This window comes from Falco naumanni, chromosome 7, assembly GCF_017639655.2.
Source record: "Falco naumanni isolate bFalNau1 chromosome 7, bFalNau1.pat, whole genome shotgun sequence".
NCBI lineage: Eukaryota > Metazoa > Chordata > Aves > Falconiformes > Falconidae > Falco > Falco naumanni.
In genome coordinates, this window is record NC_054060.1 from 16,792,485 (window position 1) to 16,815,168 (window position 22,684).

Here is a 22,684-nt window from a genome sequence, read left to right on the forward strand (position 1 = left end):
AGTGGTGAAGATGGGCCTTTTGGACTGGATTTTCCCCTCAGGTTGGCTTAGCCCTGGTGTTGACTGCAGGACTCCCCTGCAACAAAGACCAGGAGATCCCACTGCTTTGGTGCTGCACGGCTCCTCATGTCCAGCCAAAGCACCGTGAAGGCGAACACAAACTGATGCATCCAGGTACCACCAAAACACTCACTGTCCGAGTACCATCACCCATCCGATCAAATGAGCAGAAAGTTATGGTTTTCTTTTTAAAATAAAAATACTTAACATTTATTCACCTTTGAAGTCACCATAGTAAAATTGTACACGCTATGAGTAACCCAGGAACGTTATTAAAAGCTACCAGAAACATAAGGCAATTTGTACAACCATCAAAAGAAATACACAGCATGTTGAAAATAGAGTGAAATATTACTCAAACAAGACAACGCTTGATACACACTAGAGTAACAAGAACCAGCATTAAGTTTTAAACAAAAATAAAGATGTCATGGCTACAAGTATTATACAGTGATAAATACTTCAAAAATATATTAAGATATATGGAAATTCTCGTTTTGTCAAGGAAATCCAGAGAAATTCCAGCCTCCACTGGATTTCAATATACCAATTAAGGTTTAATATTTAAATTCCTTTCAGTAAGGACCAGTACTGCAGCCATTACCGTCCTGTATCAATACTTCTCTTCCTGTAGTGTCATGAAATCAGCCTTATGTTCTATTAAGCCCTAATGCCTCTCGCATCACAGGCACTAATTGCTCTAAATCAACCAACAAGTTGCCTTTCGGTAACAAGTGCTGTGCACCGCATTTGAAGCCATAAACCATGTTAAATCACAGTCAACGTTCGCGCACTTTACAGTATTAATGGAAGGCAGGTTTGAGGGCTTGCCTCCACCTAAATAAGAAGTCTCAAACAGAGGGTTTAGTAGCAAGTCCACTGTAACGTTTTCCTAGTATAACATCAAGCACTCAGAAGTTACAGTACATGAACCATGCTAAAGTTTAGGTTATACCTTCAAAAAGAAAGTCCAGAGGATGTTTTGGAGATGGAAGGTTTTGAACATGCACAAATGGTGGTTTAGTACACGTTTGTTTGTGCTGTTACTGGGTAGCGAGTAAAGCAGTTTATAGCCAAGGATTTGGTGAGACAATTTTCCAAGCCAGTTTAAAAATATAAACTTCTTCTTTTAGAGGATCTGTTCTATAGAAAATAGAGTGAAATCTGGTAAATTGTCAGGTTTTTGAGAGTACTTTCCCATGGCAAGATCCATCCACCAGCCTACCGCACCACCAAGAGAAAAGCCAATCCTGCTATTCCGAACCCCGCTGCGGCCATGATTGCATTGCTTATGGTGCTGCTCTGGTCGGCCGGCTGGGAGCCGTGTCTGCCGAAGAAGCGACAGAAGCCATCCTAGAAAAGCAAGAGAAAGGACATTGAGTTGCTCAGCTTACAATGAACCAGGTTTCTTTTATCAGGTCTTTGACCGTAGTTTGGGTCACACTCCCAGCATGTTTGTCAGCTGCAGATGTATCTAATTTAATCTTGAAAGCCTAAGCCCGCTGCCTTGGGCACACAGAAACGCTTTGCCAGAGCTGCTGCACGAGGCGGCCGAAAGCAGCAGCTCCAAGCGTTGGGACACTTTGCTCTGCCGACGGTCGCAGACTTGCTGCCACGCTGCTCGGCGTGCCGTTACATGCCAGTCACCCCTATTAGCCGCGCTTGTGATGGGAGCTGCCAGCATTGTTCCCCCTCATCCAAGCTTCAGAAAACATGTGAAACACAGGATATGCAAGTTTCCGTGGGACAGCCAGGAGCCGGAGGCCGGCCCGGGTGGGTGGGTGGGTGTGTGTGGGGCTGGTGGCACATGGCCGGGTGGGCACCGCACGGAGCCCAGAGCGTGTGCCGCGATCAGCGGCGTGGCTCCAGATGGTCGCCTTTGAACTCTGCTCCGCAGATGTCTATGTAAACAAGTTATACTCTTAATTTCTTCCGGAACTTTGTTCCTTATGCTTTAATTTGTGCGAACAGGCGCAGGGATTTTGCCAAGCCCGCCGTGCCGTGCAGCCAGGCTTGTGATCACTGGAAAACCCAGGACCCTGGAAAAGCCAACGAAACCTGCAGCTCCCCCCCCCCCCCCCCTATTTTTAGTGCTTTTTTGTCCTGACAGCAAATATTCCACTAGGACCGAAAACGGGAAAGCGCAGCACCGCGGGACGGCTCGGGCAGGGCCACAGCGCCGGGCGGGATGCGCAGCCCCGGCCCCCAGCGCAGCCCGGGGCAGGGACCCGCGGCCGCCCCGGCCCCGGCAGCCCCCGCCCGCCGCCAGCCCCCCGCCCCGGCCCGGCGGCACGGCCCGCGCCTGCCCCCCGCCCCCGCCGGCCCCCGGGGAAGGCCCGGGCCGCTCCACGGACCCCGCGGGCTGCGGCTGGCCGGGAGGCGGCCCGGCGCCCGCCGCGGCTCGGGGGCTGCGGGCGGCCCAAGCCGGCTGCCGGCGGGCGCTGCCCCGAGTCCCCGGCAGGCGGCCCGGCGCGGCCCCGCTCCCGGCGGCGCGGACCCCGTCCCCCCACCCCGCCGCAGCGCCCCTGGGCAGTGCCGCGGCTCGGGCCGGGCCCCCCGGCACCACCCCGGGCCGGCTGCCGGCTCCCCCCGCCCTCGGCCTCCCCGGGCCGCGCCCCCCGACCCGCCGCCCGTCCTCGCTCACCCATCCGCCGTGCGCCTCCAGCCACTCGCCCCGCTCCTCGGCCAGGTAGGCGGCCAGCGCGGCGGCCAGGCAGCGCGGCCCGTCGCCGCAGCCCCGCTCGGCCAGCGCGGCGGCCAGCGTGCCGGCGAAGACCACCAGCGCCAGCAGCCGGCCCCAGCTGAGGCCGCCGTCGGCCTCCAGCTGCGCCGCCACCCGCGCCAGCAGCGCCGCCGCCTCCCGCGGCTCGGCCCGCGCCAGCGGCGCGCAGGAGCGGAAGAAGGGCCGCTCCCGCCGCTCCAGCTCGGCCGCCGCCCGCCGCAGCGTGGCCGCCGTGGGGCTGGGGGGCAGCGCGGCGCCGCCGCCCCGGTGCTGGAAGTAGTCCTCCAGCAGCAGCGCCGTCTCCTCCTTCAGCGAGCCCGGCATGGCGGCGGCCCACGGCTGCTACGGCCCCGCAGCAGCAGCTGCCGCGACTAAGAGGCGGGGCGGCCCCTCCGCCCGGCCCGGCCCGGCCCAGCCCAGCCCGGCCCGGCCCGCCCCGGGACGCCGGGAGCGCTCCCCTCCTCCGGGGCGGGGCCGGGCGCGGGGAGCGGGGCCGGGCCGGGCCGGGGGGAGGCGGCGCTGCGGCCCTGGCGGTCTGGCCGCGCTGCCGGGGGCGGTGGGTGCCCCTGCGCGGCCGGCGGCGGCCCCGGCTGCTGCACCGTGCGGTGCCCGCCCTGTCCCGGCGCGGCGGCCTGACCCGCGTCCTTGGCACGGCCGGGGCGCCGGGTGTGCTTGGGCTGCGGCGCCCGTGCGCTGCGTGCGTGCCCGGCGCGTGCAGCGGCATCTGCTCATTGATGGGTGCGGGCAAAATGCAGGATCAGACCTTGATGGTGCGAGGGCTGGGCCCTCCGGCAGTGCTGTGTGAAGTGAAATGGCCGAGAAGGCCGCTGGCACAGCACCCCGCACCACCCCCGCCCGGCATGTCCCTGCAGCCCAGCCGCCAGTGCCGTGGGCTGCCATCAGCTCCCGTCGATACCACCCCGAGGTGCGTGGGGGGCCTGACACAGCTACACCCGCCGCCTGCTCCCTGCCCCCCGCCCAGCGCTGCCTCGCGGGTGAGGACCAGGCGATGGCCTGGCATGAACCGAACTGTGGTCCTGACTGCGTTGTCACCATGCTGGCACTGCTGCGGCTGCTTGGGATGGGTGCTTGCTCCCGCCTCGCATCACACAACGGGCTCAAGGTGCCCACCATGCCGGCACGGGGCCACTCGGCTCCACTTTGCCTTGATGGAGTGTCAGCTCTCCATCTCCATTTTATGTCCCCATTAGAACATCTAAAAATAGATGGCTGGAGTAAATCCTATTGCAACTTCTCAGATCACTATCGAGAATTGGCCGGACCTCTTAGAGTCATTCCCAAGGCAAATTTAGCTTTACATCCCCATATTTGGCTTTTGTTTTGTTTTCCAAGCGGGGAAAACCAGTCTGTGTTTATGTGCTGGAGCGGTAGCTGGAATTATATCTTTACTTCTCACCAGTGCTTTACACACATGCTTTTTTAACTAGTTTTTCTTAACGATTGTTAATCCTGGAGCAGGAATTTCCTATTGCATTCCTCACAGCAGGAGAGCAAGAGGGAGAGGCTGCTCTTTTTCCAGCAGTATCCTTTTCCACCCTTCCTGTTTATATAGCATTTTTGTTTAACAGGACGGAGCTGTCTGATAGTGACTTTGCCCAGCTATAGCTCCCCCGTGCTCCATACGTTTAACCTGGTTATAGCCCGCTGGCGCAACCTTTCAGGGCTGCTTTTCCTTCACCTCCCGGCCGGAGCTGCGGAGTGGGTCAGGAAGGTAGGATGGTGCTGGGGCCCTGGGATGTGCTGCTGCTGCTTCGCTGCCACATCCAGAGCTGCACGGCTGCTCCCCGAGGCTGGGCCACGCTGGGGAAAGGATGAGATGCAGGTTAAAACCTCTCCTGCAGCAAAGCCACAGAGGTGTTCCCGAGACACAAACAGCTTGGCAGACCAAAGCGGGGAGGGGGTGTGTGTCTCCAAACACTGGCTTTTCCAAAGCCTCCCTGGCCAGCCCTTAGTGGGTCAGAAATACAACTGACACTTCAGTGCCCTGTTCCTCTGTCTTCCTTTGTATGATGGGAAGTTGAGGCCCACCCGGCTCACGGCTTTCACCGTTACATCTAGGAACAAAAAGGGGATTTTCTCAGGTGCCAAGTCCACGCGGCCCAATTTACGAGTCCACCGGCAGTGGCCTTGGAGGGCAGGAACCACGCGATTTCTCCCTGCAAGAACAGAAGTGCAAGATGCGGCGTCAGCCTCATTCTCACTGGAACTGCTGATGGTTTGGGCACTGATGTCACTCAGAACAAGCTGGCTCAGCACTTTCCCCAGCCCCTCAGAGGAAACGAAATGAAACAATGTGCCTCAATTAAGGAGGTGCTTTTTCAGTGTCTAAAGTGAGCACTTTCGCCAACCACCTTCACGCTGACCACAAAGCCTACCCTACAGCAGAGAGGACAGCTGACCCCACCACAGTTCTCCTCTACTGATAAGGCTTGAAGCTGAACTGCTGCCTCTCCAGGCGATCTGCAAATCTCTTTTACCCAAAGAGCGACAGCCCGAGCCCTCAGCAGTGTTTCTGTGCCCAGCTTTCACTGGTGCCTCACTGCAAGACGAGGAGAATCCCACGCTCCCACAAAACACATACTCCACATTTTCCAGTGTGTTCCTGGGTATGGTGATCAGGATCTGGAAAGAAAACACCACATTAGCTGTGATCCTTCTGAGCAGGAAAATGCAACCTGAATGCAGAAGGAGCTCAGATGGAGTTTCAGGATTGCTCACTGTGGCTCACCTTATGTATTTCCAGAAGATATTCCAGCAGAAATTTTCTGGTAGATCTGGATTTCGCCCTAGATTTTTTCAAGACAAATGATCTGAGAAACTGTATGGTGCAAAAAGTAAATGCCAAAACCCCAGAAAATACAGCTACCATTACAAGTAGCTAACTGATGGGAAAAACTACTAGATCATGTTCTCAATATGTAAAATACAATTTATTGTATTTAGGCCATTCATAAGTATCAACACAACGTAGTATGTTTGAAACAAATATCTTAGCAATAAATACTATCTCGACATTAATATTAATCTTTTGATCAAATGTGTACAGTGTATTGACTCAATATTGCACAGTGAGCTCTACACGACATTTCCATAGTGCATTCAGCTTGTTACAGGGATAGTTTGCCACAAATATTGCAAAGCATCAGAATTTACTTTTCCAAGTGAAAACTGCTGAACTATTTCATTAGGGATGGAAGGCTGACACAAATGTCAGTGTCCTAGGTCAGCTGGTTGTGGATTCATGGAACCTAATGTTTTCATGAATGAGGAGACTCTGTTTCTAACACAAGAAGCACAAAAAAATCCCACTTCCAAACAGAACGAGGCTATTATCACCAAACTTATGTGAACAGCTGACTCCAGTGATCACTGAGCTTGTGATCAAGCCCACTCCAGTGAGCTTGTTTTCTCTTACTTCAACTACATCTTTGATCTTTTCAGAGATGTCTCTCCCCACCTGGATTTCAAAAGCCAGGCCATGCAAGCCCCCAGCGCTACTCCAGCACTTTGCTTCCTACATGCTCCTGCTCAGGTTAGACTCGGTACCTGTCAGTACGAGCAGAGGTGACACAATTAGTCTCAATAGTTTTCAATGCATAAATGCAGATATAATTTCCCAATAGTTCTACAACTAACTGTATCTCATCTTTACCTGATTAAATCTTCATTCTACAGCATCAGCTCTGCACAGGGGTAGTGCTGCCGGTTTGTATTGCGTTACCATGCTCACACAGAGGGCCGGTGCTGCCAGCAAAGTGGCTGGCTCTGCTACTTCCCCGAAACCTGGTGGCTCCGGGATCGGAGGGGCTCGTGCGCTCTGGTGAGCAAGGTATCAAACGCTGGCAGGACCATGGCTCACAGCAGGTTTTCAACAACTCAGTGTTATTCCTTCTCAGGTCCAGCTATGACGTGTGTCCACACCAGTGGGAGATTACTGTTGGAGTAAGGACTCTACGGTTTGGCTTGTAACATTTGACCTGCACTTGCATGAACTTACCCTGCCCTGACATCACAGGAGGACCTTAAAATGGGCACGTACTGCCTTAGTGCACATTTAAGCAACGCTGCCCTGCTCAAGTGGTATGAACTGCTCAAAATGCAAATAAGACACATGATCATAGAATGACTACGACCGACTTGGAAAAGATTTGACCATCAGTATAACTGTGCTTAGCGTGCAGTATCCCTTAGCGCTTAGCGTGTAGTATTCCTTTAAGTAAAAGAAAATTCACTCACCAAGTGATACAATTAAAAATTTCTAAGAAACTACTGGTTAAGTATTACCTCATGATTATGTAAATCATGTTTTTTAAACCTTCCTCTTTGCAATTTATCAGTTTGTATCTATTTAGATTCTTCATATTCAGATAACAAGAGATGAAATACTTACTTCTATCTAAAAAGACAGCAGGAAAAAACAGGGATTGAAAGGTTTCCTTTTCTGTACAAAAAATACATTTTTATGACAACAGCCAGAACCTTCACAGTAGGTCCTTTGCTCTTCTACAGACTACCAAGGTTCACTCATCCATAATGCCATCATCAAGTATCAGAATTGGTTTTCCTTCCACTTTTCAACACCAAAATTCAATGCACTACCACGGAATGTTTTCAAAGTCTTATGCTACATCCTGATAAAATCAGGAATATTTTTCTTTCTTTTTTTTAACTTCAAAAATTAACTAAATTCATGCAAATAAATACATAATGTGGACTGAAATACCAAATTTTATGATACAGGTGACTTCAGAGGAAAGTCCCTTTATAATTATCTAGTCCTAATAAAAGAAGATACCTTCAAAACAGAATTAAAACCGTTTCATTTTACTACAAGTTGATGTTTGCTATGTGTTCAAGCAGATTACATTTTCTACCTAGCTGTGTTAATCTGTGGGTTCAGTGTCACTCTTTTGTAGTGTAGCAAATACTTGATTTTGAGGGGTGGCTTTTGTAATGCAGTTTTTGTAGTCCAGGGTTTCAGTCTCCATTTGATTCTGCACACAGGATCTCAGGTCAAGCCCAGATCTGCAGAGAGAGTTGAACAATTGTTTATGACACTGACTATTCTTTCCAACATTTAATTAAAATTTGGCAAGGCAGTCGGATCAGTGGCACGGAGTATCAGCAGCAATGATGTCATTTAACCATAACTTTAAAACTTAACAGTTCTGCTAGCACTTTGTGGGGATTTTTTAAATTTGAATTTTCTGGTGTTTTACACTGCAGTTTTGTATCCTCCCTCTAGTGTCAATTGTCCTGTTACAGCCCTTCCCCCTCACCCCCTTTTTTTTAAACAATCAAAGAAAGAAAGAAGTCAAAGTAGGTGTTACCAGCACTTACTCGGAGAGTGTGGTCCCAGGAGCCCGAGCAGAACGCTGTCCCATCAGGAGAGACCCGCAAAGTGCTGACACGGTTTTCATGTCCAAACAGAATGGATACACGGGACCCTTTCAGCACATCCCAGACATTTATGGTGTAATCATTATAGCCTGCAAACAGCAGGCGACCTACAAAGAGAATCAGATTTTTACAAAGTGAGGTCTTAGGCAGGTAAACATCTTGATGGCAGCAGGGGCCATCCGCAGGGCATCCATCACCACCGGGTAGCCACAGCCCGGCTTCCCCGCGCCACCCTCTGCACCAGCAAGCCCTGGCCTCAGACTAGCTGTGCCCCTGCGAGACATGCCCGCTCCACTGCTGAGCTACCCACACCAGATGCTGAACCAATTTAAATTTATTAGTCAAAAACGTAGCTAAAATTGAGTTAAATTGTATAGAATTTGTTTGGTCGTTAGAGATGGGAGATGACTCCAAATCACAACGGACTTAAGAGCACTTCAACAGCTAACCAGGGTAATAATATTTTGCAAGAAGTTGAATACAAATGGTGGAATGATTAGTAGACAATTTGCAAAGTGATTCATTGTCCCCAACGGGACAAGCTGTGGTGCTTGTGACCATGACAGAGACATTTGCCTCTGTCCCAGGGGGAGGGCAGTCCACCAACCACTCATCCCCACACAGGGTCACTGGAGGAGCTCTGCATTTTTGCTGGGGCAGGAAAAAGAAGACTCGAGCTCCTGTCCCTAGGTCTGTAGTGTTTCTGTCTTCATGCTCCTCTAACATACTTTTACTATCTATTAATCATTTATTATCCTTTTAAAAACTATTTATGTAAGTGCGCTTAATAGTCTAGTTACATTTCATGTTTCCTTTGAAATGTTTTTAATCGTTATTGTGAAATTCTAGCCCAGCTGTAGTTAATGGCAAAATATTTCCTGCCTTCAGTAGGGCCAGGAAAATACTTTTCATTGCTACAACGAAGCAGTAGCCAGCTAAGTTATTTAAAGAGTAATTATTTTTGCAGATGCAAAAAAAGGTTTCCATGCATTAAATGTTTCTTTTGGTACTCAGTATTATTTTCTATAACAAATCCTTTATCAAATGAAACTGGCAACATTTTACAGTTCCCCTCAAATCCCAACACTAAGATAACCCCCGAAGTTCAGGTCTCACCACTGAGGGAGAAGTCCACGCTGGATGCTCCAAAAATGATGCTCTCTTTGGAATAAATTGCTACTTCTCTGTCTGCACGAAGGTCATATAAACGACACTAGGATTAAAGCAAAACCAACACACATGCCTCAGTAAAGGCTGGAGTCAACAGCTACTATATTTCATTGAAAAAATGGGAGTGGGAAGGACCACAGCCTAACTGGCATCATAGGAAGCAGCTGCTTGGCTTCTTCCCTCCTGCTATGTCTGCCTGCTTTAACAGGGGGGACGGTGGAGTCTGACAGGGATCTCAGCAACACAGGGGAAGAACTTGCTTTTCCAAACCATTTCTCTAAGCCTCCTGGCTGTCCTCCTATAAAGAGATGAGCGGCGGGCTTTGCACCGTGGCTACCCACTGGAAGTCCCACCGCCCTTTTGCTTCCCTACTGTGCTTTCCTGCGGGTTAGGGCATCCCGCTGCTGGGGAGGTGCACGGGGAGGGAGTCTCTAAAGACAGCAGTTTAGCCACAGCACGAGTCTGGGGGGCAGAGGATGAAATCTCTAGTCACCTTTAAGAACACGGACCACGTGGCACGATGCTCAGTCCCTGGGCACAGGGAAGCCTAGCTGTAGCCCCTGCTCCCAGTAAAACACTATCTGAAAATAATTCAAGTGAAACAATACATTTTTGTACAAATCTTTGGTTTTCTTTTCTTGTGGAAAATCCCCAATCACCTCTCCAATGTGCACTTCCTGGTTTTATCATTTGCTGGCATACTTCGGCTTGTTTAACATGGAAATAATGTATAGACAGATCGGACTTCACTGCCATGCAGAAAGGCAGCTTGTTAGCCCTGAAATCTAACTGCGCTTCTGAAACCACCTGAACTGAAAACCCTTCTCAGTAAGTTAAGTTTAAGCAAACAGTGGGCAGATGGGTTTGCTAATATTAAGACTTTACTAATGAAAAATGGCTGGTATTCCAGCCAGCACATAAAGGAGAGGCTGTTTTGTTAGCAGGGCAGTGGGGAGCTGCCAGGCTCAGGTCTCCCAGTGCTCCTCCACGCTGATGAATAATTTCATCAGACTGTTCTGACAGAGAATTGAGGTTGCCGCAGGTGACAGCGCTGCCATGTGAGCGTGTTTTTATGGCTTCCCTCCAGACCATCAGGATTATCTGTTCCTTGAAATCCCTAAGTATATAGATCAGGTCAAAGATACCAGTCAGTGTATCAGTCCGCAACCCTGAAAACACCAACCTCTTCATTTAAAGAATTAAGTAGTTGAAAACTGCCAAAACCTCTGTCAAAAGTGCAGAGATGGAATTTCCCGTTCTTCTGTTCAAGTCGGGGGTGTCAGGAACAGTTAAGAGAGGAAAAACCCCATCAAACAAATTAATGAGCACAAAAGCCCACAGCCTGTGGTGCTGGGCATAAAAAGAGAGTGCTCTCATCGGAATTTAATGATGGACAATTTCTCCATCTCACTCTGTCAGCATCTCAAGTGCTCACAGCACTGCATCTGAATAGGCTTACCACAGAGCTAGAGGTATTAATTTATAATCGCAGCTTTTAAGACTGAAAAGCAGTGTACACGCTCTCCAGAAGAGCCTTGGAAGGTCTCCACACCCAGTGAAGACAAAGGGAATGTTTCTATTGAGTTTATCTGGTATTGGAGCAGAGTCAAAACATGCTCTGAGGGCAGAGTACTTTAGAAAGAATCTTCACCCTCCTGCAGCTCGGTGTGATGTTTGAATAAACAGGAGGAACAAGGTGCCAGGTGCCTCCCAAACGTCCGCTCTCGAGCTGCACTCCACTGCCAGCTCGGTCCCTGCAGGGCTGTGGTACAGCAGAGCCTGGTCCCCCATGGGGACCCGCCAGCTGCAGCAAGAGCCACCAGCACCAACCACGCAGGGGCCCAAAGGCACCAGGAGGTAAGTGGCACTTTGCATACAATGTGCTGACCCAAATCAGCCATCAGTACATACTGCGCCCCTCCTAGCAGCTTGCTCACAGATAAGAAAGATCCAGTAAGAGCTATTGTATCATCTAGGATGTGGTGACTCATCACAGCGAGGACGGCTGGCAGTGAGTTGGTCTGACAGGGAAGACATGCACGTGGCCAAGGCCGCCTCGGGGCTGTGCTCTCGGGATGCACAGGGCTGCAGAGGCCAGCTGACCAGTCTGCCCAGCTCCCTGCTGAGCCCACAGCCCCTCTGCTTGCTGGGATGTGCGCGCTCATGTACAGGCTCCCTTCGTGCCCTTGCACTGTGCCGCTGCTCCTGACACAAGCTGCAGCGTTTCATCCGGTTCCTCTCATGTTGTGACCAACAACTACATGAAACCAAAGCTCTTCCAGTAAGACAACTACTTTTTGATCATGAAACTTCAGAACATAGAAAATCTGAAATGAGTGTTTGGACAGTACCTCATGTAGAGAAGTTTGCAGAGGTAACCTACATAGTATTACTAGATTTTTCCCTACAGTATTATATATTTTATATATATTATATTACACTATAGCATTATTATTTCTGCAGTTTTGGTGTCACAGGCCCAGTTCAGTCACCTAAAGTCCTCCATGGATGTGACCTAGTGTTTTAGGAAAACTTTGCTGAATTAACATACCGTGGCATCGTCTGAACCAGAGGCAAAAGCATCTCCACTTGGGTAGTATCTGTGCATGAGTAAAAAAAGACCAGAACACATTACATTACTTGGATGAGGTCAGACGGCAAAAATAGAACCGGCGCATTGCTCAACATCGCAAATGTGTTCTCTCCCAGAAACATACTGACCTGACACTGTTGATATCTGAATCGTGGGTTTCGAATGACTGGATGCACTGACCAGACCGCATATCCCAAACCATGGCTTTCTTGTCACATCCCTAATAAAGACAAAAAGGCTCACTACAGCTGTGCAAACGGGGACACTCGTCCCTCACGTGCCCGAGTCATCAAGCCCAGCTACATTCAAAGGCCCTGAACATCACAGCTCTGAGGGAATTTAGCCAGCAAAGCAGCTTCCGTAGCTGGTAGCCCCAAACCTGGTGCAGCCGCAGTTAGGAGCAGGGTATGCCATGAAGGCTGCAGCCTCAGTGGTGCCGCAGACCAGCACGGACATAGCGCTGCCGTGCAGCACCGTGGGGTGCAGACAGACGTGGGGTGTTTGCACAGGCAGTCCCACACTGACCGCCACTCCCAGCCCTGCTCCACTTGTACTGCTGCCCTACCTGTGTCTGCAGCCCCACCATGCCAGAGCTGCATAACTGACTCATTCCCTTACCGCTTAATGTGCCCAATATAAAAAATTAATACCCAACATTTAAAGTTTTATAACTAATTCTTCGCAGGCACTGAAATAGAAAATGAAATAAGTGCATCCAGAGGGTTCCCAACCTCCTACCAGAGTTAACCCCTGCCGTGGCTCTGCACCCACGTGCTCGATGGTGTGGCTGGGATGTTAAAAGAAGCATAACAGCGTTTCATCTCATTGTCAAGTTCTAACCTGCCCTTCCAAGCTGTGCTCCAAAAAGATATTTGACACACGGTGCTGGCTGTGAGGTGCTCAGCACCCTGAGTGCTTTGGGCAAGGGGCTCAGCCTACGCAGACTGCAGCATCCTCGGGGCAGGAACCATCTCATGCCCACAGGGCAACGCTCTCAGCTGTGGTGTCTCACTGCTGTCACAATCACGGTGACAGGAAAAAGAATGCGGGATCTTAAGAGTGATGGGAGATTTGAATGAATACGACCCTGCTGAGGGGCAGGCTGTAGGTGGGCCCGGTGCTGGGGGGGTGTCGGCCTCTATGGGGCTGTGTGGAAGCACAGGGCGAGCCAGGCGGCGGCTGCTTCTGCCGAGTGAGCGCGTCCTGCCCAGCAGTCCGTGCCACACGTGTTATTTATTTTTAAGCAAATACGATTGCTAATCAAATTAAAGTCTCCTCACAATTCACATCTTTTTTCTTTATTTTTTTTTTAATTCTCTTGTGAAAATTATTTTTTACTAATGATGTAATTATTTAAAAGAGGTAATGTTCCTTTTGTACCAAATTTGGTTGTTGGTGAAACTTTGTGGTTTCTGCACAAGGGAAACCAAACAGGATAGGGAACATTTTGGACTCAGCATATTTCCCTCTCAAGCCCCACCACAGCCCAAGCCCAGCCCTCTGTATTGCTTCCATGTGCACTGTTCTTACTGACCTCTCTGGGAGTTTGGGGGCAAGACCAATCTGACAAGCTGGTGCTTTGACTCCTAAGGTTTTGAAGGAGAAACCAGCAACCACCTGCGGAGAGACGGGCCCCCTGAGTGCTATCCCACTCGCCCCAAGGAGCAGCGCTCAGAGGGCACTGAGCACAGCAGCCCACTGGGCTCCCCCAGGAGGGCTGGGATTTCCAGTTAATTCGTTAAATGTAATGGCACCCAGTCCACACGCTGATGTACTGGCATCGCCCATTCCAGCTCAAGGTTACTGCATTACTTAGGCACAATATACAGCGAGTCTCTCGACACCATCATACCTTCAGGCTGCCCTGTTTTGGCTATACCTGCATTGACATGATACAAGACAGATCTGCACTGAAGTGGTTTTTGCATGTGACGAATTAAGCGAGTCCCTGTAAGCACAGACATGCCCAAGCTGCTAACATCAACACAAGTATGACATATTCTCTTAGCAGTACCATAGCTGCTTGCGATTCCTTGCCCTATAATAAGCTGAGCTGTTCCCAGGGAGAACAAATCTATCCTTTCTGGGAAGCAAGCTCAGTGACAGGAAAGCCAGGGAGGAGCAATGCACTCAGATGGAATTAGCTTTCAGTCACGTTTCGGAGCAGCTGTGCTAGCAGCAGGCAAAGTGGGCCAGAGTGCTGGGCTCTGCTCCTGATGGGCCAGCCAAATTTGATAAAAGAGCCATTACAGAAGAGGTACAGGTTTACTGTGTAGGGATGGGACCATGACTCCGAACACAAGTGGAATCCCCTAATCCATGGTCAGCACTTCCATCAGCAGGCATACAGCCAGCCCTGGGCCAGCACTGGTGGGGCTCAGAAACCAGGTCCCTTCCGCAAAGTTACTAGTAGAAACCAGTAAGAGAGGTCATCTCTCGGCCCCTGCCAGCCTCTGTCTCTGCACACTCAGTCTCTGACGGATATCAGCTCAAAAAAGGAGCGGAGCCCCATCCCACTCACCTTTGTGCCTTGCCTGCCTGGCTGCCAGGCTGCATGCCAATGGCTTGGCTGCCCAGGAACAGCGACCCCTCAGCAGCAGGGCAAGATTCAGAAGATGCCCTGGGTACTTTCCCAGAGCAGTCCTGCAGCACCAGAGAGGTCTGGGTGTTCCTCTGGGCCAGGACAGGGAGCAGGCAGCGCTTGACTGATGAAGGAGCTTTAAATGCCTCTGGTACCACTGGAAGGCACGGGGGACTCAGCAACAGCTGAAGATGTGGCCACACCTCATCTCCCTGCTCCAGCATGTACAAGGGTTTAGCCAGTGTCCACTTGTACCCCTTGGCTTCTGGGGAGCAGTTGAGGGCCACAGTGGCACACACGTTATTTGCAGTCCCACTCTGATGCCCTGAGCAGCTTCCTGGCACATCCCATCCAGCTCCAGAGAGCTGGGCATGAGAAAGGAGCCAAACGCGGCAAGTCTGCTGTGCTGGGCTCCTATCACACCTCCGCTGCAGTACGAGCCCGCTGCTTTAAATCTGAGCCTTTCCCTTCCCCTGAGAGGCGTTGTTTTGATCTCGAGCTGGATTGCTTTGGTGTGGGGTGGAATTTGCTAAGTAAGCAGAACTGCAGTCAGACTGGCTGGGTGGGTTTGACCCCACAGTCAGGGGTTTAATTTGCTCCAGCTTGGAAAATGTGCTTGCAATGAGTGGATTGCACCAGGGCTTCCAACACATACTCCAGCACTCTCTCAATAAGATCACGAGCCCCCTGCCTTGCTGCCTTTTCCCTGCCACGTTCCTTAATTTCATATTGTGATAGGAAGCTTCTGCTTACCCCAGAGACAAATGTATTTCCCGTTTCAGAAGGGGCCAGGTCCAGGCACAGGACATCAGCTCCGTGACCATGGAAACTCTGTAGAAGCTGCCCACTCTCAACATCCCACAGAGCACAAGTTCCATCTCCACTTGCTGTCAGGATCTGTAGGATGTGGCAAGAAGAGTCACAACACAAAAATCAGCAGATGATCTTCAAGTTCACAAAAAAACAACGGACATCCTATACACACACCAGGAACAGCAGTAATGTAATGAAATGTTATGCAATAAATCAACGCCATAAACCCAATGTGAATCTAAGCACGGTTTGTGGGTTTTAATTTTAAGGAAAGAAGTTAGAGTGGAAATGAGAGCTGTTTTGACACAGCTATACCTACACAACATTTCAATAATGGTCAGTTTTGTGCAGTGGGATTCGGAGAACTGATGGCAGTAAGGATCTGCTGGCATTTCCATATCCTCCAAAAAGGAGGTAGAACCAGACTGGTATTCCTGCCTGCCCTTGTATGTAACCCTATCCATATTTAGGCTGCTGGAATTCAACCTGGGTAAAGGGAAGAACTGTCGGAGTTAAGTATACCTGTTTAAATTTTTTTTTTTGGTGCTTGAAACAGCCAGGTTAAACCCAATTAATTGGGCTTATGACATGGATTTTCTGAAAGGGAAGTAAGCCTGTCTAGACAGTTGTTTGTAAGTCCATCACCTCTCACTTGTCCAAAACCATTTGTGTGTGAAAGGGCTTGAACATACACTGACCGAACATAGCTCACATGCTATTCCCTCATCTGCTACAGTGCTTGTAGAAAGCACATGTGATCAGCGCTTGTTATTGTGGCTAAATCCTGATGATGCTCAATTGTTCAAAATTTCCCCTTGGCACCCAAAGCTGTTATGCAATCACAAATTCTGTAGGTTGAAAGGGTCCCTGTGCACTGGTGTGGAGGGAGGCAAGGGTAAACTCAGGAGGGCTCTCAGTCTTGTACACAGGTTTTTCTCATGGTCAGTGAAACTCAAGGGATCCCAGCGGGTACTTAAAAGTTAAAAAGAAAACACTTTTCAAGAAGAAAATGATCACACAATCATGAAACCATTCACAGTGTTGCATAAAGGTTAAACACTGAACATGTTTGACAGATGCTCTGAAAACTCCTCCCATAAACAGAGGTCTGCAAAGCTGCAGAACAGACTGTTCTAAATCCTGCAGTACAGAGACGCTAATGCTCTCAGATGGTAACAGCAGAAGAAAGTCCTGACTTGTCTTTCTGGCCAGCTTTTGAGCCTAGATCAATGAACTGTTCTGTTCTGAGGAATATTTGTACTTGGCTGAGCAATGAAGACTTTCAGCTCTGAGGATTTGCTCTTGTAATAGCATGTAAGAAAGATACGAGGGGAACAGGAGCAGCTAAAGGTGTAAGGGAAGGGTCTGTTGTCAACTCAGAGCTCTGGCTAGTGCCTAAAGAGAAATGTCATGGGCTCAACTTCAGGGTATCGCCATTGAAAACAAAACCAAACCAAGCTAAACAAAAACGACCCTCCAAAAATCCAGAACCAGAAGTGAATTAACAACCTTTGCTATTAGACTCTGGCTTGCTTGCACGAGGGGCTCCAGCAGTGTGGGATGGGGATCCTCGCCTGGCGCCTGGTGGCAAGAGGCAGGACTTGCACAGGGCAGGGGACAGCAGGGACACAGCCCCTGCTCGCCAGGAGCACGCACAGGCTGGCAGCAGCGCTGAGGGCAGAGGGGCCACCCTCACCTCTGCCTCCTCTGCATGGCCACAGGCTGCATCCTGCTTCCCTGCGCCGGGAGCATGGCTGGCTGCCCTGTGCAAGGCACTTGAGATCCCAATTAACTGTTGCTATTAATACCCGTGGAGCATCGTCACGTGGGGAGCATTATCACACTGCAGAGCTGCAGATACCTAATTTAGGAAGCAAGGCTCCCCAGCTCTCTGCGTGCTGAGGCGGGGGTGGCTCTTGCTGGCAAGACTGATTTGGGGCACCAAGAACAAAGTGCATGGTTGCCCAGCCCTGCAGCTCAGCGCCAGTCTCGGCCGAGGTGGGAACATGATGAGGAGCAAGGATGGGACCCCTCTTTCAGCACCCACACAGCCCAAGAGTGGCTTTAATCAATGATGAACCACCTTCAGATCTCCCCTCTTTCTATTGCACTGTCAGATGCCTATATGCACACCAACTCCTTACGCTCCTCCCCTGTCTTTCACTCCTCTGAGGGAAAACCAAGCTGTGGTTTAAGAGAGCAGCCGAGGCAGAGCAGCAGTGTTCACCGCACCTAGCAGCAGCTGCAGGGACACTGGGCTAGGGGACACCTCCACCATGTGCTAGGGCTGCTCCAGGACAGGTACCGCAGCCCTCGGTGGCGTGAGCCAGGAGAGCAGAGCTGTTCCGCACACAGCTGGGAAGGTTCCTGCACAGTGCTGTTGCAGGCACAGAGCCTGTTGCACTCTGCACTGTCAGAGTCAGTGAATCATTTTAATTCTGAGGCTGTTATGTAAAAGGAAAAAGATAAGAAACCTGGGATTCTCTAGTATCCCTTGCATAACAGTATCCTAACAGAAGCCTGGCCAATCCACTTGCATGTATTTGTTTCAACAATAACGTTCAGTGATATAAATGATCACTTCTAAGCCTATCGGGCACAAGAAAATGTCTTTTTAAAGTCTTAAAAAAAATCTCTGAATCACTGAATATAAAGCACCTCAATCCACTGTGGTATTATTTAACCACAGTAATACATTGCCTTCAATATCAATGTGGCTCACTGTATTTAATATGCAGAAAAAAAACCCAACTTTTCTTTCTTATTACGAAAAATCAATATCTATTTTTCCTTTCATAGGATTTAATCATGATGCATATAGATACGGACAAGAAAACCAGTATTCCTTTTTTTATCTCATAAAAAACTTTCCACTTAAATTAGACTGCTCTAATTATGCAGGGCTCCTCACAGTAAGGTCAGGGCTAAGCAAGCCTGAGCGCTGGGTACCTCTACCACTGGTTTCCATGGCAATGGACTTAAATTAGCACCTCGGAGTCATTACAGAAACCATAGAATGACAAACAACAACATACTCTCAGGCATCTCATGTCCTGAAATAGAAGCAATAAAAGCCGGTAACTCCTTCAGAAGAGCTTCAAATATCTGGAAGAAGGGAACAAGTTGTTCCCCTTCCAGCAGCTCTGCTGACAGAGCGCAATGAAAACGTTCCCTTCTACCACTTATTTTGCTGCAAAGCTGCACTGAGCAGAGCTTCAATTAAATTAAAAAAAACAACAAAGAGGACAAGGGGATTATCCTGACTCCTTTCATCATCTTTTGTGCTCCTGGAGAAAGAGATCTTTTGAGATATTCACTACAGAGGCAGGCTGGCCTGGCCTCAGAAGACCTGCACTTAGTTCCTGGCTTTGCCATCGTCTCCCACTGTGGGCCTCTGTGCTCCAAGCCCCCAGCTGCAAGATGGGGATAGCATCACTCCTCTCCCTCAAGGACACAAACCACTGCATGTACGCCCAACAGGATTGGCCCTGGGGGGCCACCCTCAAGCTCAAATATCTCACTTGGTACAAACAAAAATCCTAAGAATGAAAGCAAAAGCAAAGTTGGCTGGGTGTCCAGGACAAAACAGACAAACAACACAGCCTCCATCAGTTGGCACAGCACATACCCAACCTAGCCCTAGATGAACTGGGTTTTTAACTATTGGTGTTAGTCTGAGCTCCTGAAAGTACAAGCCAGCACAGACCCAGCGAGCAGAGAACACACTGGTACCAGTTAGCTCTGTCTGCAGAGACGACAGGCCTTTGCAGGGTGCAGGTATGACAGCCTGGCCATGGGCTGTGACCAGCAGTTCCTTACAGCAGCTTTTGCAGCACCTTCATTGCCCCCAGCGAGGGTTTTCCAGCAGCCCCTGCATGGGGCAGGACGTGGCCCCGTCCGCTCCAGGTGCAAGGAAGGTTACTTACACCGTGTACGAGTGCAGCTGATGTTAGGTGTTGCTGGACGGTGAGCAGCAGGGAGGGAATGCATTTACCTGCATGTCTGAGTTAGTGAAGCTGCAGGCAGACAAGTAGTTTGTGTGCATTGCAACCGATTTCTTCTTTGCAGCCATATTTTCATTTTTGTCAAATGTCAGAGGGTACACAGAACACTTGTTGTCCAGGCCACTAAAGAGAGTAATAATAGCAATAACAGAGAGAACTGGTTAAAACTGCAACGACAAAAGGCGAGTGGTGATAAGAAGGAAACCACCTGTCAGTGCTGCGCTGCCAAACCCTTACAAGTACCGACTTCCCTGTATTGTGCTGTCCGGGATCTCCCGGTGCAGGGAAGCCCCAGCTGCCTCACCAGGCTGGCTACTTTACAGAACTCGAACAGCTGCGCCTCAGTATTCTTTACCCTCATCGAGTTTATAAATGGCACTGAATGAAACCTTACAAAAGTATAAACCAGGAAGCAGTCACCTCAGGGTTAATGTTTCACATACAGCCAGACCGCCATTTCTCTGTTGACATCCATCACTGCAAGATGTATCAGTACTTCAGCATCATTATTTATCTACCTTAACAAATCTGACCTAACTCCTAAGGAAAAGATGGTATAGCAAGTAGGGGGTGTGAAGACAGGGCTTTTAGGAGAGTTTGGAAAAAAGGCAACAGGATTACTGACCTCCCGGACAGTTGCACCAGTTAAGCTGTGTCTCCCAGGCCAGACATGGGACTCTTTTCTAAAGGCTCTGGCTTGTACGTGAGCCTTTTCTAAAGCCGCAGTAGAGCGGCCAGCCCCAGTGCCTGGGATCCCAGTACACCCCTAGGTGCTGGTTCTGTGCCTTATATTATGTGCACAGCACTTAACTGACAGCACAACAGAAATACAGAATTAGGTAGTGCAATGCATATATGCCCTCCCTGTCTCTCTTACAAGTCTCAAGACAGAGCTTCCTTGCCATCCTTCGAACTTGAGTTGGAATATACAGTTTCTGGACTCCCCTTCCACACACATTTTGCAGCCTCCCTGCCTGTGCCTACTGCTTCCTAGATGTCAAGCTGCACAGTAAAGTCTCCCTTTGTTCCCTTCTCTCACCCCAAACTTGCTTTGTCTCTCTGATCCACCCAGTCCCTTTTTAAAAGATGGTTTGCCAGCATCTCATCTCTTTGTTTTCTCCCCTGCATGAACTCAATTTTTTCAAACCTGAGCCCTCAGAAAACTTGGAGAAGATTATCAGGGATGGGGTTTCTTCTCCCCACCCCGTCTTGGCAAGATCTATTCCTGTGCTGGTAATCGTTAATGACTAACCTTCTCTATGTCGTAGGAGAAGGAGTACAAAGGAAGAACAGGGTTAAAACCTCTCTCCCTTAGAAAATATATCCAACACACACAACCAAACTGGAACAGCGAAGTTGCATGCATGCAAAATTCCTAACCCATGATATAAATGCTGAAAGAGGATTATTTTCCATGCTTACACAACAAATGTTCTTGCACTGAAGTCAGGGGAGATAATGTGTACGAGCCATTATGGGAACAGAATCAGAGACACTGAATGTAGTCCTTCCACCCACAAGCAAGGCACGCGAACTCCTAGCTGTCAGCATCTGAAGGCACGGGGACGCCACTGCAAATCAAGCTTCTCTGTGTAAGCAGCTGCGGAAACTGGGAACTTACCCACAAGCAATGGCACATCCAGATGGGGCGTACGCACACGCCATCACCCAGGTACATGGCATCGTCACTGCGTGTTCCTGAAACACAGCACCTCTTTAAACTGTGATGTCACCATTTCTCTGCTCAGTGCAAGGACAGCAGCGTACAGCAAGAGGCCACCGCTGCTGCACGTGTAAAAGTGAGTTACAAACAAGTTGTTCTTTAGGGTGCTGCGAGGCAGCCCCGGCAGGGCTTGGAGGAGCAGCAGCACCATCTCACAGCGAACACCATGGCTGAAGGATGCTGGGTGATCACACATGGCACCTGCTACAGGGGTTACCCAGGAGAGGCCTCTGTTTTGCTGGCTGGGCTATGCCCCCGGCTGGAGCCCTCCCTGCCAGCGAAGAGGCAGGATCAGAGCTTCCTGCTGGAGAGCACGCCAGACTCCAGTGCCCTGACAGGCACTTTGCTCAGAGACAGGCCAAGGGGGGTGCTTTGCCCTGGGCCCCTTCGTTTGAGGCGCTGGTGGATGTTTCATGTTATCCCACCGTCCCGCTGCCTTCTCTGACACGTCTGATCCCTTCAGCCTTCCATCTTATCCCACCACCATTTGCCCTGTGCACAGAAATTTAACTTTTGCTGAAGTTTCATTTACCTTGTTGGTAGTGAAGGAATCCCACACGATCACCTTCCCATCCTAAATGAAAGCATACAAACAAGAGAGAGAAATTGAGGCCTTCCAGACATGGCTGTCACCCTACTTTCCAAATTTAGGGAAAACTCCTCTGCTCATCTCCATCCCCCAGTCTGTCACATCATGAAATTTTTGTCTCCATGTTAACAACAGCACAATGGTCCACCGGAGCACTGAGGAGACACTCCTCAGGAGAACCAGTTACCGTTACCTCTCTGACCAGAAGAAAAGCGTATTTCCTCCTCACTGAGATGACTGATGACAGCTTAAATGATGATCTAATCTTTCAATTTTTTCCCTTCCCTTTTAAGGGGTTTATGAGAACTCCCCTCACTCGCAGCACACGCCATGGACAGGACCATCACCTCAGGGAACTGTCCCTAGCGAGCCCTCTCTTGCTCCTTTCAGCCACCACGTGTTTCTCCCAGCTTGTAACTGCCACCTGCAAAGCCGGCCACCTCTCCCAAGTGGTATCTGTCGGCCTTACAATTACAAGAGGTGACCTGTATTACAAATCGCTTGCTGAGCTGGCAGCACACACGGGGACTATTTATGGACACTGCACTGTTTATTCATCTTCCCTTTCCTGTCTTTTCCTGGTTTTCCCTTTACTTCTCACTACACTTACTTAACCTTCAATTATCCATTGATACAATCACTAAATAGCCATCATAAGAACCCTCCACAGAGAGCAACACAACCACTTTGTGTATGCCGGCTACGCTCACGCCAGCTACTTTGCCTTATGCACATAATACCGCTACCTTCCCTGTGCCATGAAAGCAAAATGTTTGTTACTGAGCAACAATTGTTGCTGTACCAGGACTCACTAGAGTTCTTAAAATAGAGTAAAAAATGCAAAAATGCATTACAACTTGCCTGTTCAGCTTTCTGATCTACACACTGACATTTTAACCACTTTAAAAAACGTGACATTATTTAAAATTATTCTCTTTGCTGAGATCACCATGAATGGTAAAAATTCACAGTAACTGAAGGTGGCTTGCAATGCAGATTGCCTATTTT

At 49.7% G+C, this 22,684-nt stretch overlaps 2 protein-coding genes across 3 annotated transcripts in view; both read right to left on the minus strand.

The window, feature by feature from the left end:
* Window positions 1-245: 245 nt before the first annotated feature.
* On the minus strand, window positions 246-3,209 carry BCL2L10 (BCL2 like 10). The gene is made up of 2 exons (XM_040601016.1): window positions 2,705-3,209; window positions 246-1,413 (listed from the first exon to the last, which is right to left on the minus strand). Exons 1-2 carry the CDS (start codon window positions 3,104-3,106, stop codon window positions 1,282-1,284), a joined length of 534 nt encoding a protein of 177 aa, XP_040456950.1. The 5' UTR covers window positions 3,107-3,209; the 3' UTR covers window positions 246-1,281.
* Window positions 3,210-5,714: 2,505 nt separating this feature from the next.
* GNB5 (G protein subunit beta 5) overlaps window positions 5,715-22,684 on the minus strand; it is a 29,877-nt gene continuing 12,907 nt past the window's right edge. Inside the window, exons 5-13 of one of the 2 annotated variants that reach the window (XM_040601014.1) lie at window positions 21,620-21,661; window positions 20,986-21,062; window positions 19,355-19,487; window positions 15,301-15,444; window positions 12,095-12,186; window positions 11,925-11,973; window positions 9,320-9,416; window positions 8,144-8,310; window positions 5,715-7,828 (exon numbers count right to left, since the gene is read on the minus strand). In XM_040601014.1, coding sequence (XP_040456948.1) covers window positions 7,817-7,828; window positions 8,144-8,310; window positions 9,320-9,416; window positions 11,925-11,973; window positions 12,095-12,186; window positions 15,301-15,444; window positions 19,355-19,487; window positions 20,986-21,062; window positions 21,620-21,661 — 813 coding nt within the window. In that variant the 3' untranslated portion in view covers window positions 5,715-7,816. Of the gene's footprint in view, window positions 7,829-8,143; window positions 8,311-9,319; window positions 9,417-11,924; window positions 11,974-12,094; window positions 12,187-13,304; window positions 13,584-15,300; window positions 15,445-19,354; window positions 19,488-20,985; window positions 21,063-21,619; window positions 21,662-22,684 lie in introns of those variants that run through there. The other variant, XM_040601015.1, reaches the window with a different exon arrangement.